Source organism: Schistocerca cancellata, chromosome 6, assembly GCF_023864275.1.
Source record: "Schistocerca cancellata isolate TAMUIC-IGC-003103 chromosome 6, iqSchCanc2.1, whole genome shotgun sequence".
In the NCBI taxonomy this organism is placed as follows: domain Eukaryota; kingdom Metazoa; phylum Arthropoda; class Insecta; order Orthoptera; family Acrididae; genus Schistocerca; species Schistocerca cancellata.
In genome coordinates, this window is record NC_064631.1 from 534,322,985 (window position 1) to 534,339,797 (window position 16,813).

A 16,813-nucleotide genomic window follows, 5' to 3' on the forward strand; every position below is an offset into this window, starting at 1 on the left:
TTCTGGTTACAGCCTTTGTCAGATGCAGAAAGAGAAAAACATACACATTCATTCACACAAGCAAGCACATCTCATGCATGCAATGCCACCATCTGTGGCAGACCAAAATGCCAATCCAGGCTGCCAGAGATAGAGGTTACAAGTGTGTGAGGTGTGCTTGCTCGTCTGAATGTTTCTCTTTTTCTTTCTTTTTCTGACAAAGGCTGTGGCCAAAAGCTAATTTAATTGTGCCTGTGTGCAACTTCATGTGTCATCTTCATGCTTAGTAGCAATCTATCTTTTCCTTACATTGTTGATATTCTTACCTGGAGTTTCCATTGTTTTATATACAACTGGAACACTGATGCTTTTGAATCCAATAGTACTTTGACAATCCAGACCATGGGAGGAATATACTGTCTGTACTGCAGCCTGCCTTTGAAGGTGTTTGTTGCACAGCCTTATCAGAGTCAAGACAATGTCATTGTTTGAGACACCTTGCATCTCCACCAAACTATATGACATAGACGCCAAAATTGAGTACCAGTTATGAGAGAGGATTATCAAAAAGATCTAATACTTCACAATGGAAATAAATTCATTGAGCGCATTTGGGAAGTACACGTATATCTCAACATACTTCATCACTAGAGAAAGTTCTAGCAAATTCCTATATTTCATAAATATGTAAATCTCAGAACCTTCCAGAAATCACAAATGTTAAGTAATAAATAACTGAAGGAGGAGGTAATAGAACCAGTGACTTGCATGTCCCAAGGTGGCATTTCTAACCACGACACCACAACAGATGACACACAGCATGCAGTAATATTGTGAAAGATGTTTATGAAATTAAAACAAATGTTCATACTGTCTGTCTCTGTTTAATAGCTTAAAAAGTTCTGATTATTCAGGCAGAGCTAATGTTAATGTAAGACCTAATGTAATGTTTGTACTATCCACAGGGATGAACTAGGTGATGGCCATGAGCAGTGGGGAATGTTTTTTGGGACTGTGGAGACAGAGGAAGGTAATTTGCATGAAATCCATATGCAGAGTCTTAATAAACATCACTGGGGTCTCAACCCTGCAGTTTGGCAACACAGGAGAATTACCTTCAATGGAGTTACAAAGGAAGGATTTATGTTCACTCTAACAGCAGTATCCAGCATTGAAGGAGTTACTCAGTAAGTAAAACTGATGTATACTTGGCCTTAAAATACTCAAGATATCCTATTATAACTATGATGGGAGTAAGTAGTTCAACATGTTAGTGTAATGTGGTAATGGAATAAGTGCAAGTGTTAAATCTTGAGGAACCAAATTATACTTTAGATTTAAAGCATTAGGATTTTATTGTGGTACCCAGAGAAACAAGCATGTCACCAGTGAGTGTAAAAGTAACATGCCCAATGCTTTTTAGCAAGGTAGATAAAGTTGATTATCTTTCTGTAATGACTGAATTGTAAAAAAATTTTGTGGAATGTCAAGATATTTTTGAAGGAAGTGTTAGAAAAATCAAATACAAGCATAAGCCTCATGAGCCTTTCTATCTCAGAGACCCTATCCTACGTCTTTTGCCAAGCAGACAACAGTAGACAAAGATGTCAGACATTTCATAGAGTGGGAGAACACTGAACAATCATCAGCTTGCAGAACATTGTAGTTGTGGCGTCGATAGGTCATATCGACCACGATTAACACCATCTTTGGACTCTGATTGCTCTACCGAGCCTCCGTGTAAGTTTTTAGTTCTGTTCTGTATCACAAGCTGTGTACACATATATGACTTACTGCGAAATATATCTCTAAATGGAATTTAATGGGGATAGTTATTGCATACAACCGATAATTGTATCCTGTTCCCATACTAGTGACCTCGAAGTTTCTACGTCTTCTGCAACTTGTGCACCAGGTGTTGTAAATCAACAGGTTATCCACATGAAGCAACGGCTACCTCACCGAATGCTTTGTTCGAAGATTTGGAAGCACAACAACAATCGCCGGATGTCTTCTTTCCTTTGCCAACATTAATTCACAGTGATTCACGATCTCCAGCCATGTAAACTTCAAACTTTGTTGCTCTACAACAGACGAGTGCTACGCCGCTAACACAGACAATGGACTCAGGTTTTGTGTCGCTGGACTGTGCTCACCAACATGTGAAGTGTGAAGTGAATAATATTCAGAACTGTGTACCTATTGATTGATTGTATAATGCTCAGAGTGATCTACATTCACATACATACTTTGACTCTCAACGGACTGCAACAACAGATACTGTCATGTTGTGTGAAGCAATGCCATTATTGCAAAATGCACCTGGCCACTATCAACTGTGACCTGTTTCGGTTTTGCCTCATTGGCAAATTAATCAAGAACATTTTAGTGTGCACGATTCTTCATGCTCACTTAAGAAGAACTTAAACTTTGGTCATACGAGTTACCGACCACCGTCTGCGCCACCCCCCCCCCCCCAACCCTTCCTGCCACACTCACAGGGGCCCCCCCTGGTTTTGGTCGCTCAGCCGCTTGCCTCTTCCACAGCACCGCCTGTGTCTGCCGCGCTGGCGTTCCGCATTATGTCCAGGATGGGTCAATTCAGTTCAGTACCTGTAATCTCCAGTCCAGTTTATAGAACCCCTGCACTTATTCTGCAACCGCCTGTTCTCATGGTACTGACCGTGCCAGCCACGTCATATTTTCATGACACATCAAGGACAATGCAACCTGTTGTTGCTATGGATGTGCTTGCCAGTAACACACCTACACCTACTGTGCCGGTGTGCTGTATGGCCTCTCCTACTATGGACCAGCTGGTTTTCAAAGAGACACTGAAGCCGCCTTCGTCCCCTCCCCCTGGTCATCTGCCAGAGCTGCCTTCTTTATACAACGACAACCCTGCATCATGGTTTGCGCTTGTTGAGCATCTTTTTGAGTTGCATCATGTGTCTGACAACAACTCTAAATTCCTGTGTCTCGACACGCACATCCATGATAATTCAGACTTAATTTGCGATCTACTCCTCTGGCCACCGCCTCCATCGAAGTACAAGTTCACAAAGAAAATGATTATGGACTGACTCGCCTGCTCACAACAAGAATTAATCATCAAGATCTTGTACGAGGAACACCTGGGAGACTGAACTCCATCAGAACTCTGACGCTGCCTTCGGTTGCTCTTGAGTGAGCATACAATGCCAGACATCACTCTGTGGGCAGTATGGTCTGCCAAATTGTCTACCAACCAACAGATTTGCCTGCTACTGCACTCCTTCGAGTCAATCGGCTCTTGTCTCCGCATCGCAGACCGCTACGACATCTGCTGGCAGAGGCAGAGCTCACTCCACATCCACGCTTTCTACACCACCTGGCAGTATCCGCTCGCTCTCTCCACTGTCCGAACATTCCAGTGCCCACACACCATATGTGCCGGTGTGCACACCAGAACAAATCGATGAGGACAAGCCTCCTCTGCTGCCACAGTCACCACCACTGCCACCACCACATCCGGCTCATCTGTACTGCTGGTACCACAAGGTTTTTGGTGATAATGCTAAAAAGTGCCGGTTACCTTGCCAGCACCCAAGCCGACCGCAGGACCTAAAAGACACCGAGTCCTGCAGCGAACCTCACAGGTGTCCCCCTACTTTGCACTCTGTCCACTTGTCCGCCCAGCCGAGTGGTCGTTTATACGTGACTGACATTTTTTCATGGCTTGTTTTCCTGATGTGTCTATCATACCTGCATTGATGGCTCCGATGGCTCCCTCCCCTTCTTTACACTGATGAGGTTACTTCTGTGAGCTGTCAACGCATCAACGCTACAAACCTCAAGCTCTGTCAAAGTTACAGTGCACCTGTCTCCTCCTCTGTGTTTTCCGTGGACTTTCTACATTGTGAACACGGATGAACCAATTCTCGGTATGGATTTTTTGTCCAATTTCAAACTCTCTCCAAGCGTGGTTCAGGGTTAGGCGCTGCACGATCCCACCAACACTCAGATACTGTGCTCCCGCACTTATGTTCCATGTACTGTTTCTCTCGCGACATGTGAGTTAGTATGCAAGTGCTCCGCCCTTGTGGGGGACACTGTAACCTGCATCACTAACCTACTGTCAGAATACGACTCAGTGGCACAAATCAGCTGGGAAAACGACGAGCTGAAACAACGAATAGCACAAACTTACAATGAGCTTGTTGTGGCTCATACCTCGCTGCTGAAACTGCAGTCCACAGTTCCGACACCTAACCTTGTTTCTCCAGCAGACACCAGCTCGACACTCAGAGGGTTAGTCCAAAAGTCCAAAAACATTAACTGCATGTGACGATTTGTGTCTGGTAGACACCGCAACCCTGATGCACTTGCCATGTTCAGTGCCATGTGTTTCAAACAGTGCTTCTAATGACAGTCACGCATGTGATACAACCACGCCCACAGTGCAGGCAGCCACCCCATGTGTTGATAAACTTTCCCCCTCTCCCGCACGGCCATCGCTGTTCCCCGTGCAATGCCAGTGTCTCTCTCGCTCGCGCCGGTTACCCAAGGCAAGGTTGATAACAGACAGTCGCTGCCCGTTCCAACCCACTCTGTGCTGCACATGCAGCGGACCTCTCCCAACAAGTGCACGCCATGCTCATCTAATAGGCACGTGACTTTCGTGTTGCTATTTCCCACCTGTGCTAACGGTTATGCCTCGTCGTGCCTCACTCGTCCAAAAACTTCACGTCAGGACATTACTCAGTGTCATGTGCAGTTCTCAGTTTCTTCCATCACTGACAGAACAACACACAGGATAATTACCACTGCCAGCCCTCCTATTAGGCACAGGTTTAGACGCCTCAATCCCATTAAGTTGCACGTGGCCCAGCAGCAAATTAATGAACTTTTGGAGGCAGGTATTCTACAACTGTCAGACAGCAACTGGTCTTCACCAATTCACCTCGTCCCCAAACATAATGGTTCTTTTCGAATGTGCGGTGACCACAGATGCTTAAATGCTCGTACCATCATGGACAATTACCCCATGCCGAGCATAAACGATTTCACTCATATGTTATTGGGCACCACAATCATCAGTGTGATTGACTGTAAACGTGCCTATCACCAGATTCCTGTAGTGCTGGAAAACATCCCAAAGACAGCTATTATCATGCCGCTCAGTTTGTTGCAATACAACTCCATGCCATTCGGCCTGAAAAATGTGGCACAAACATGGCAACATTCATCAACTCAATCTTACGACAGTTCGAGTTTTGCTTTGCATATCTGGATGACATACTCATTTTCAGCAATTTGGCTGAGGAACACGAAAATCATTTATACAAGGTCCTCCAGACCTTGAACCCCAACAGCATCGAGGTCAACAAGGACAAATTCCAATTGCACCAGTCCTCTGTCACATTTTTGGGTTACACCATTTCCACAGATGGAATACAGCCTTCTTAATCCCACGTGCAGGTCATCACGTCACTGCCGCCTCCAGCTACTTACAGAGAACTCCAATGTTTCTTGGGTACAGTAAATTATTACTGTCAGCAACTGCCTTCTGCCACCGCCATGCACGCCCCGCTGACAGACTCGATGTCGGGCAAACAGACTTCAGGCCTTAAACCAAGTCGCTGGACTGAACCTATGCTTGAGGCCTTCAAGGCTCTAAAATCTTCCTTAGCTAGCGCCGTGACACTCACCCATCCCGACCCGTCGGCCAAGTTGTTCATCACTATGGACACCAGCGACATTGCAGTGGGGGCAGTACTACAGCAATGCAAGGGCAACACAGTTTCTCCCCTTCATTTCTTCTCTAAAAAACTGTCTACAACTCAGAAGAAATATTCCGCTTTTGAGAGGGAAATTCTGGGGCTCTATGAAGCCATCAAACACTTTTGCCCTGATGTCGAGGGCCACTCTTTCTTTGTCCTCACCAATCACAAACCACTAGCAGATGCTTTCTGCAACCCTCCCGAGGACCCACCCGCTTGGTGTTTCCACCACTTTGATTTAGTCTCTCAATCCACAACAGACGTTTGCTACATCAAAGGCACAGAAAACATCCCCACTGATTTTTTCTCGCAGATCAATACTGTCTCATGAATCATCGACTTATCCAACCTGGCCACTCTCCAGGACTCCGAGGAGGAATCTCAAGCTCTCCTCTCGGATCCTCAAACATCTCTTATGTTTACCAAAGCCAAGTTCCCCGGCGTTTTGGATGCAGTGTGGTGCAATTTTTCTACTAGCACATTTCACCGGCAAGCCTTCGACACCTTACATAGCCTCGCTCACCCTGTTGTCCATGCCACTACACAGGTCATATCATTTGGAAAAATATTGAACAGGACTGTCAGACCTGGGCACGCAGCTGTGTCCCCTGTCAGTGTAACAACATTGGCCGCCACACCACCCATCCGCTAGGCAAGTTCGACATTCCGCAAGGATGATTTCATACATATCGACCTTATCGGTCCACTATCACTGTAGGAGAGCCACAGATATATTCTCTCCACAATCGCCCGCATGTCTTGCTGGGTGGAATCTGTTCCTTTACCCAACATCAGTGCTGAAACTGTGGCCAAGGGTTTTGTCTCCTCATGGATTTCCAGGTTCAGTTGCCCGACCACCACCATCATCACAACCAACCAAGGTCAGCAATATGAGTCTGCCCTGTTCATCATTTTATGTAACATCTGCAGCATTAAAAAAATTCATACAACAGCCTACCACCAGCAAAGCAATGGGTTAGTTGAACGGTGGCACTGCACCCTCAAAAATGTCCACAACTGCCTCTGGTCTGGTCTGAGGCATTTCTATGGGTGACACTCGGTCTCCATTCGACCTTTAAACCACACTTACAGGGAACCATCTCTGAATTTGTTTTCAGGGAGAACCCAGTCCTACCAGGGGAACTTATCCTGCCTCAGGCACCTGAGGATTTTCCCCCCTCCCTAGATTTCATTAGTCGCATGCGTATGTGCACTCACTTCAAACATGCACGGCTACACCCGCCTATCAGCCATTCCCCGCCAGACACTTACGTGCCAACCGCACTCAACATGTGCTCCCATGTTATGCTCAGGGATAATTCCATTAGACAACCCCTGCTATCACCCTACCTCGGCCCCTTTAAAGCACTCTAGCGGGGTGAGACAACGTTCGACATTATGGTTAAAGATTGTCCTCAAACTGTTTCATTGCACAGGCTCAAACCTGCTTTCGTGGACTCCAACGCCCCTCTGCCGTCTCAGTTGGACACTCCTGACAACTTTTCTGCCACGGAGCCTAAAAATGCACTGTCTCATCCCATGGTGCTGTTTTCTCCAACCCATGATTTGCAGGTTTTCCAGGCACGTCACCATCCACCCCATGTGCGGGTTTCGCTGCCACTTCACTGTCTGCAGAGACCCGCTCTCCCACATTCAACCTGTGCTGCAACATGCCACCACACCACGTGGATGACATGTTGATCATCACCTTCAATGACTGTGTGCTCGTGGTCCTAACAGACCCTGCAGCCTTGCCATCCAACGGGCAGTTAAATGTCAGTGTGATGTATAGCCTGTCCCTCCCTCGCAAGTGTGACCTGTCAGAAATCTGCGGGCTCACCTAGTCAGGCGGCTTGATCTGCATACAAGGTGGACACGCCTGTACCATGCCGCAGGCCGTTCCACATGCCTGCTCTCTGGCTGGTCGACACATCGTCTTCCCCGTCTGGTTAACCGACTACGAAGTGGACCTGCCACCACTCTGCTTTGAATGAGATGGAAATCCCGGTCGTGCGCCTGCCGACTCGCATGACTACTACTGACGCCCACGTGACCTCCGCTCAGGCCTCACTGGTGGTACTCAGTACTGAGGGGGGGGGGGGGGTAAAGAACAATACAGATACAATGACAAAGGAAACAATCTGAATTACTACTCAAATTATTTATCTCTGCTGAAGAATTCATCTAAAGAGTAGAAACATTTTTCTAGTAGAAATTCCTTTAGCTTTTTCTTGAATAGCATTTTCTTTTCTTTTATACACTTTATATTACTCGGGAGTGCATTAAAGATTTTTGTACTTGTGTACTTTACCCATTTTTGTACCAGAGAGAGATTTTTCCATTCACAGTGCTTATCACCTTTCCGTCTTGTGTTATAATGATCGTATGCCTCATTGTTTCATATTCTGAGGAATTGAGAAGTGTGAAAGCCATTAGTGAGAGAAGATATTGTGAGGTAGTGGTTAATATACTTAACTGTTTAAAAAGATTGCGACATGAGGTTCTTGGAGGAACACTACATATAATTCGGACAACTTTTTTGTGGCTTACAAAAATTTTTTTTGAAAGTGGTGAGTTGCCCCAAAAGATTATTCCATAGCACATCACTGAATGAAAGTAGCCAAAATAAGCAGACTTTGATACATTGATGTCTCCAATTTTGGAGATTATTCTAATGGCAAATGTTGCTGAGCTAAGCTTTTTTAGTGTTTGCTGTATGTGGAATTCCCAGTTAAGCTGGTTATTTATGTGAACGCCTAGGAACTTTGTGCACTGAATGCTCTGTAACTGTTGGCTCTCATGTGTAATGTTAATCTCTTCTGGGCTTATGTAAATGGATTGGAGCTGTATGTAATTTGTTCTACCGAGGTTTATTGTTCGAGAATTTGCTGTGAACCAGTTCAGAGCAGTTGTAAGTGTTTGGTTGGCATTTAACTCTATGTCAGTGGAGGTTTTGCTGGCTGTCACTATACTTGTGTCATCTGCAAACATTGTGATATTGGTAGCACTGTTTGAGGACAGGGGTAGGTCATTAATATATATAATAAATGGGAGGGGACCAAGGACTGACCCTTGTGGAACTCCATGATGTACTGTTCCCCATTCAGACTCTACCTCTTCTACTTGTAGATTGTTAACACCTAATACTATTTTTTGTTGTCTGTCTTCTAGATATGATCTGAGCCAATTACCTATTTTTCCACGGATTTCATATTGGGCTGCTTTTCCTAAAAGTATTCTGTGATCGATGCAGTCAAAAGCCTTAGTCAGATCACAGAATATGCCAACGGGTAATTTTTTCTTGTCAAGGCATTCTAAAATGTTATTTGTAAGTGCGTAAATTGCTTCGGTTGTAGATATACCTTATCTGAAACCAAATTGTTGTTTAGTAATTAGTGCAAATTTTTCAAGGTGATTGACAGTCCTGACGTATATTAATTTTTCGAAGACTTTAGAAAATGCTGTTACAAGAGAGATAGGATGACAGTTGGAAACATCTGTGGGATCACCTTTTTTGTAGAGGGGCTTCACAGTAACATACTTCATTCTGTCAGGGAAGATACCTTGATTTAGAGAGGAATTGAATATATGTGCTAGAACTTTAGAGAGTTGATTACAGCTGGCTTTTAGCAATTTTCTGGAAATATTGTCTACACGTGATGAATTTTTACTTTTTAGAGTCACTATGGTTTTTCATACTTCTTGCACAGTTATTGGGGCCATACCTATCACGTCTACAAAGTTAGGGAAAAGTTATTTCAGAGTTTTTATTGCCTTTTCTGAAGAGCCTTTGCATGCTGCTTTCTCAGCAACAGTTAAAAAGTGCTCATTAAAGATTTTAGCTACAATATCTTGATTTTGAACTAGCTTACCTTCATTGTTAAGAGCAATATTTTGGGTCTTGTTGGGGTAATTTGCACCAGTCTCATTTTGTATCACTTCCCTTATAGTTTTGATTTTATTAGTGGAGTTATTAATTTTTGAGCACAGATACATACTTTTGATTTCTGAATGACTTTGTTCAATATTTTACAGTACTTTTTATAGTTATTTAAAAGGTTAGGGTCACTTTTTTTTTTTTTTTTTTTTGCCTTCACATCGATTACTAGATTCTTTACTTTGAGCGTCTATTTTGATGGCCACAAACCTATATTCGTCATTTGAATATTTAAAGTTTCATTCTGAGCGTTTAATTTAGAATCACTGAGTTTATTAAGTCTAGGTTTTTATTTAACATCTCATCTCAAGCATTCAATTTACAATTTATTGAGTTCATCAAGTCTAGGTTTTTCTTGCAATTATCATCTAAATCTTTTCTAAAAGCATTAAAAAATTCATTCTGGGTTTTGAAATGATCATCTAAATCTTTTCTAAAAGTATTAGAAAATTCATTCTGGGCTTTGAAATGATCATCTGAATCTTTTCTAAAAGCATTAAAAAATTCATTTTGGGCTTTGAAATGATCGTCTAATTTATCATCTAAAGTTTTGATTAAATTCACTAGCTCAGACCAATCAGGCCTTTCTTTAGCAATTCTCATAGCTATGGCTGGTTCTGACATCTCTTCAACTTGTTGTATACTGTCCATGCTTGTATAGACTTTAGCTCTTGTGAGCATCTAATACTAATTTAAATTATACCAATTACACAGTACAAGTTCACCCCACAGTATTTTGTAACACTTCTTACTAGAGTAATAAAGTTTTGATTTCATGCAAACCCAGCGTAGAATTCTTGCTGCGTAGTTGTGCGTAAGTGTAATCAGCGTCTGTGAGCAGCACTGGTGCCGGCAGCGTCTAATGTTGGTTTCAGCATCGTCATCAGTGAGCAGATGCGGAGTCAGCACCGGTGAGCAGTGGCTAATGTAGACGGCGTGAGTGGCTGCTTACTGTGTCAGTGTTGGCGTGATGTACATGTCTGAAAACTGCTTATTCTCCACACCCAATCTTCTTAGTTGAAAAGTTGAGGTCTCTCCAGTTTTCTCCACTATTACTTTCTCACGTCTTTTACTGCGTTGCACTTGCAACTTTCTTCCATTTGTTTATTGGACTCAATATGATTACTCGAAACAGACTGATCAAAGACTGGAATAAAAAACATTTGACAACATTGGATCACTGTACATATACACGACTATGTCGCAGATGGTGAAATCGTATAATTAATGGACATCACATGCGTCCTGTCTCATGCAGAGCTAAGATATAAAGTAAGATAAAAGTATTTAGTCTGAAGCGAGTCCAATACATGAATGTGCATAGAAATCTGTATTCAATTGTTCATTAGTCTTTTTACAATCAACACAGACACTAACACACCAAAGAATACTTCATAGTTATTCCTCGGATTTTCATCACATCTTCTGTGGCACTGGCGGCAAACAGTTGTTGCCGTCGGTGACTCACCCCTCTTACAGACTTCTAATAACAAAATTCCGACTTGGAGATAGAAACAGGTGGATCGGTAGAAACATTCTTACTCTCCCGCACTCGTACCTAAAATATCAGGTGTTGAAGATGGTGGAAGGCCGAGTGTTTCTAGAATTTACACCAAAATTCTTAGATTAGATTAATTATTCATTCCATAGACCCACAAAAGAGGGGATCCTCCTGGCTGTGGAACAAAATGCGCAAATCCAACCTCAGATGCTCGAGGTTGGGCCACTCATTCTCCAGATACTGGCAGTTCTGTAGCCCAAAAACTGTCCAAATACAAATTGAAAGTTTGCCACATCCTCCCTACAGCCGAGACATGAGTCCAACAGATTGTGACTTGTTGCGAAACTTGGAAGATCTCCCTACCACCCTTCCCCAAGCCACTCTACAAATGAACGGAAGTGGTGTCCTGGATAGAATAATAGAGCTTCTGAGAGGTTGGTATTCAGTCATAGAAAAGCAGGGAGACTATATTGAAGGACTGTAAAGACATATTGAAAAAAGAAGAAATAGCAGCTGCTATGCCATCTAAAAATACTTGTGAGTTGAGTTATAGCAAGTTGAAAACTCTTCCCCTGTTATGTCTTCTACTCCTCTCATTAACTAAATTTTTATCCGATTTTTTTTTTCCATTTTCAATATACATTGAAGTGCCAAAGAAACTGGTATAGGAATGCATATTCAAATACAGAGAAATGCAAACAGGCAGAATGGTCAGCAATGCCTTTATAAGACAACAAGTGTCTGCTGCAATTGTTGGATTGATTACTGCTGCTACAGTGGCAGGTTATCAAGATTTATGTGAGTTTGAATACAGTATTATAGTTGGTGCATGAATGATGGGACACAGCATCTCCGAGGTATCGATGCTGTGGGGATTTTCCCGTATGACCATTTCACGAGTGTACTGTGAATATCAGGAATTCGATAAAACATCAAATTTCTGACATCGCTGCAGTCGGAAGTAGATCCTGCAAGAACAGGACCAATGACACCTGAAGAGAATCATTCAGCATGCCAGAAGTGCAACCCTTCTGCAAATTGCTGCAGATTTCAATGCTGGGCCATCAACAAGTGACAGCATGTGAACCATTCAACGAAACATCATCGATATGGGCTTTCAGCACCGAAGATCCTCTTGTTTACCCTTGATGACTGCATGACATGAAGTTTTATGCCTCACCTGGGCCCGTCAACAATGAATTTGGACTGTTAATGAGTGGAAACATGTTGCCTGGTTGGGCAAGTCTCATTTCAAATTGTATCAAGCAGATGAACATATATGGATATGGAGACAACCTCATGTATCCATGGACCCTTCATATCAGCAGGGAATTGTTCAAACTGGTGGAGACTGTAATGGTGTGGGGCATGCAGCTGAAGTGATATGGGACCCCTGGTACATCTGGATATGACTCTGACAGGCGACATGTATGTAAGCATTCTATCTGATCACCTGCAACCATTCATGTCCTCTGTGCAACCCGATGGACATGAGCAATTCCAGCAGGACAATGCTGTACCCCACACATCCAGAATTGCTACAGAGTGGCTCCAGGAACATTGTTCTGAGTTTGAACACTTTCACTGACCACTGAACTCCCCAGACATGAACATTATTGAGCATATCTGGGATGCCTTGCAACATGCTGTTCAGAAGAGATCTTCACCCCTTCGTACTCTTACGGATTTATGGACAACCCTGCAGGATTCATGGTGTCAGTTCCCTCCAGTGCTGCTTCAGATGTTAGTCAAGTCCATGCCACGTTATGTTGCAGCACTCCTGCATGCTCATGGGGGCCCTACACGATATTAGGCAGGTGTACCAGTTTTTTTGACTCTTCAGTGTAGTTGCACATGAAATATGTAATGTGCACATAAATATTTCAAAGTGTTATTTAGGTGGAGTTCCATTTGAAGTTATTATTGAATGTGCTGATTTCAGTGATGCAGTTAGTTCTACTAGAAATATGAGTCATTAAAAGCTATGGCTAGTTAAAAGTTTTATTAAGACATGCAGCAGAAAAACATTTTGCACTAAGCAGCAGAGTTTGAAGTATTGTTGCCATTCATTTCAAAGCAGTCATCCCACTCTTTCTGAGAACACACAATGAATTACCTGAAACCATTAACTTATGAGATAATTGACATTGAAAGTTTAGAAATGCACAGTTTTCGAGCGACAGCTTTGCCCATGTGCTTGCTAGGTTCTGTACTTTGACATTGTACTTTTGTTGCTGCAGTTTTTTGCAAATCGGATTATAACCCTCATTAATTGATAAAGCCCTTAATTAAGATATTGCACAATTTAATATGAAGTCTGGCAACACAAAATGACCTGTACATTCACTGAACCAAATGCTTCTGGACTTTTACTTGTGGGGTAAAACTGAAGCAAGTTTACAATGAAATTCCAGCTTCTCATGAAGACATGAAATGTATTGTTTCATGAGCTTGTACTGCTATCAACTTGAATGAAATTCTGTCATCCACATCCAATTGTTTTACAGCATTTGAACACGTGTTGTTGTAACAACATTATCTGATGTCATTAAATTACATACTGTACATTTCACCCTATTCTCATTGGATATGTTTCCAAATGAACTTGTAAAAGATCAAAACCTTGGTATGATATAAGATAATTATTATACGCATCTTCAAATGTGTTATTAAGGGATAAATAATATAACATGCCACTCAGTTTAAAATAAAAAAGGTGACTATCGTATCTCCTCTACCCTACCACTTACAAAAAATGAAAAGTACCACACTGTCTTCCTTCAAGCTAAGCAGCTTTTATTTGAAAGATTTTTGTCTAACATTAAAAGTGTCTGATTTATTCATGTGACCTGTTTTAGGTGTATCATCGTGTGTATATTTTGCCTAGACAAATTACTAAAGTTTAATTTCTTCATGGAAAATCACAATTGAAGTTTATTTTCTTTTTTTATCCTGTAGACTCACTGACACTGCAAGATCCTGAGGTTTGGTTATAAATTACATTCCATACACAACTAGAAAGGAAACTGGAACTTAAAAGTGAAATAAAGTAACACAATAATTTAGTACTCTCAGAACTGATATACATTTCATACCAACTCTTACAGCATATTGCACCCCTGCAAGAAAAGTGACACAAGTCGAAAAATTGCATATTTAGTTTTTTAAGTCAAGTTTTCTCAAGTATTACATTTTTGAGTTGTGTCACTGTCCTTGCCAGCGTGTGATATTAACACGCAATATTGATGCAATATTAAGTCCATTATTCTTCTTAGGTGACAGGTTACTACTAACTGACACTTATTTACAGCAAACGTGCATATTCTGGCAGTTCCACAGCTGCAGAAGAACTAAGATTTAACATCATTTTGGTTTATTTTTTTAGACTTTTTGCTGTTTTCTAATATTTTTGACTTGTTAGCATTTTCAAATGTCTTGTATAAGTTTGATACTACACATCTATTGTGATGCAATTCCTTTTCTGCTACAAATTTAAATTTATGCTCATCATATCAAGAAGCAGGCTGAACTCTCTAAAATTATCAAATCAACATCATTGTATTCAGTTCTTCCATACCAGCAATGAATGCGGTCTATTGTCTGTCCTAAATTACCGTACATAATATGTACTCAAATATGTAACATGTGATTCTGCAAGGCCACACAAATTAATGACCTGTTCAGTAGACTATTTGTTTTGGCTTGTTCTGTCTGCATGTTATGCAAGTTAAATTCCTAACTCAACTTCTGACCCTTGGTATTGATCACACTATACCGTCTTGTAGGAATTTTGTGCTTCATATCTTCTTTCTTATTTTCTGAAAACTGTTTTCCAACATTTTCTGAATTATAGCAGATCCAACCATTTGAAATTAATATTTACATGGAGAAAATAAAAAAAAAAGAATATTTATGCTCTTAATTTGAACTTACTGATAGGAAAACTCAGGATATTTATCATTTTACCAAAAGGAAATTTAATTGTCTGTTTTTAATTACAGCAATTTTCATGTGTTGCATGGTGATCCCAGCTTTTGTGAAACCTGTAAAGTAGAAGAGAGTTACTGGCAGAAGTAAAGCTATAAGGACGGGTCTTTAGTCATCCCTGTATACCTCAGTCGGTGAAACATTTGAGTCTGAAAGGCAAAGGTTCCAGTTTCGAATCCTAGTCCAGCACATAGTTAAATATTCCAGGATGTTTTACAATGTAAATAATGTTTAGAAATAGAGTAAAACTAACATTGTGAAAATAGGAATTCACTCAAGAAAATTATAAAATCATGAGACAAATTTCCTGGCTACTACTTACTTTCTGGATGCCAAATGTTTAGTATAGCCGATAGACAAATATAAAAATATACACATTATCCTACCTTTCAGAACTGTACTTTATTACTTGGGGAGGAGGGGGGGGATAGGTTGAAATGGAAGGGCAGGTTCTTCTGCCCTCAGGATGAGAGATACTCACCTGTTATCAGGATGAGGGGACTACTAAATATTTCACCTCCTAAGATAAGTACTTACCAGAAATTCTCTCTCTTAATTTTATAGTAAAAGTAATTTCATTTTTTGTGTTGTCACTGAGATGTTTTGCCAGTACCACAAAATAAGGAAAATGTTGCAAGTCTTCTGTTATGTCTCGGTGTACATGCCGCGTCAAATCAGGATAAAACTCAAAGCTTTCAACCACTACCTCCACAGTCGTCATCAGGGCAAAAACTGACTGTCGTGAACTAGCGAGGTTCCCACTTTTATATACAAAGGACGGCTTCTGATTGGCTGGAATACGTCATAGCAACAGTGATATGGCACGTAGTGAAGTGGTGCCCTCTACTTCCATAGATGTAGTTTCTATCCCGCGTTGCTTGCAGCGCCATCCCTTGAATCAGGAGGTAAAGTGCGGGAAGTTTTTCTCTGCGATTTTTCTTTATCCAGTGCACTCTTCCAAGTGTTGCTAAGTGCATAGCCATTGTCTCTGTTAAAGTTACTATCGCTAAGTCTAATTTTGACTGCTTCCCAGATCACAGAGTCCCAGTAATTCGATGCGTGGGCTATTACTCTGGTTTCTTCAAATAAAATCTTATGCTTGTTAAGCAGGCTATGTTCAGCCACCACTGATTTTTCCAAATACCTGTATTTCAGGTGGCGCTGGTGCTCGATGCAGCAGTCGGCAACGGTTCTTACAGACTGGCCCACATAATTCTTGCCGCATTTGCAAGGAATAGTATAAATCCCCGGCACTCTTAAGCCGAGACTATCTTTGACTGATCTCAACATTTCCTTAATTTTCCTAGTTGGTCGGAAAACTGGTTTTATTCCTTGCCTCTTCAGGACTCTGGCTATCTTGCTCATTGTAGCACCGCAAAAAGGAAGCCACGCTGTGTGTTGGTCCTCTTCTTGTATATGGCCGGCATCGTGTCTTACTTTCTTGGACAATACTGATTTAATTTCAGCGGCAGAATAACCATTCCTCTTGAAAACAGTCGTCAAATGGTTAATCTCGGGACCGAGGTGGTCCTTGTCAGAAATAGTCCTGGCTGTGTGTACTAAAGTATTCAGCATAGCTCTCTTCTGAGACAGATGATGGAAGCTGTGGCTATGCAGATATAAGTCTGTATGGGTTGGCTTCCTGTA

General features: G+C 41.8%; 1 protein-coding gene across 1 annotated transcript in view; it reads left to right on the plus strand.

Moving 5' to 3' along the window:
- The window catches only part of LOC126191082 (putative phosphoenolpyruvate synthase), a 358,083-nt gene that overhangs the window by 72,855 nt on the left and 268,415 nt on the right, over nucleotides 1–16,813 (plus strand). The window contains exon 7 of the mRNA XM_049931802.1: nucleotides 945–1,166. Within this exon, the coding sequence (XP_049787759.1) occupies nucleotides 945–1,166 (222 nt within the window). The remainder of the gene's footprint in view (nucleotides 1–944; nucleotides 1,167–16,813) is intronic.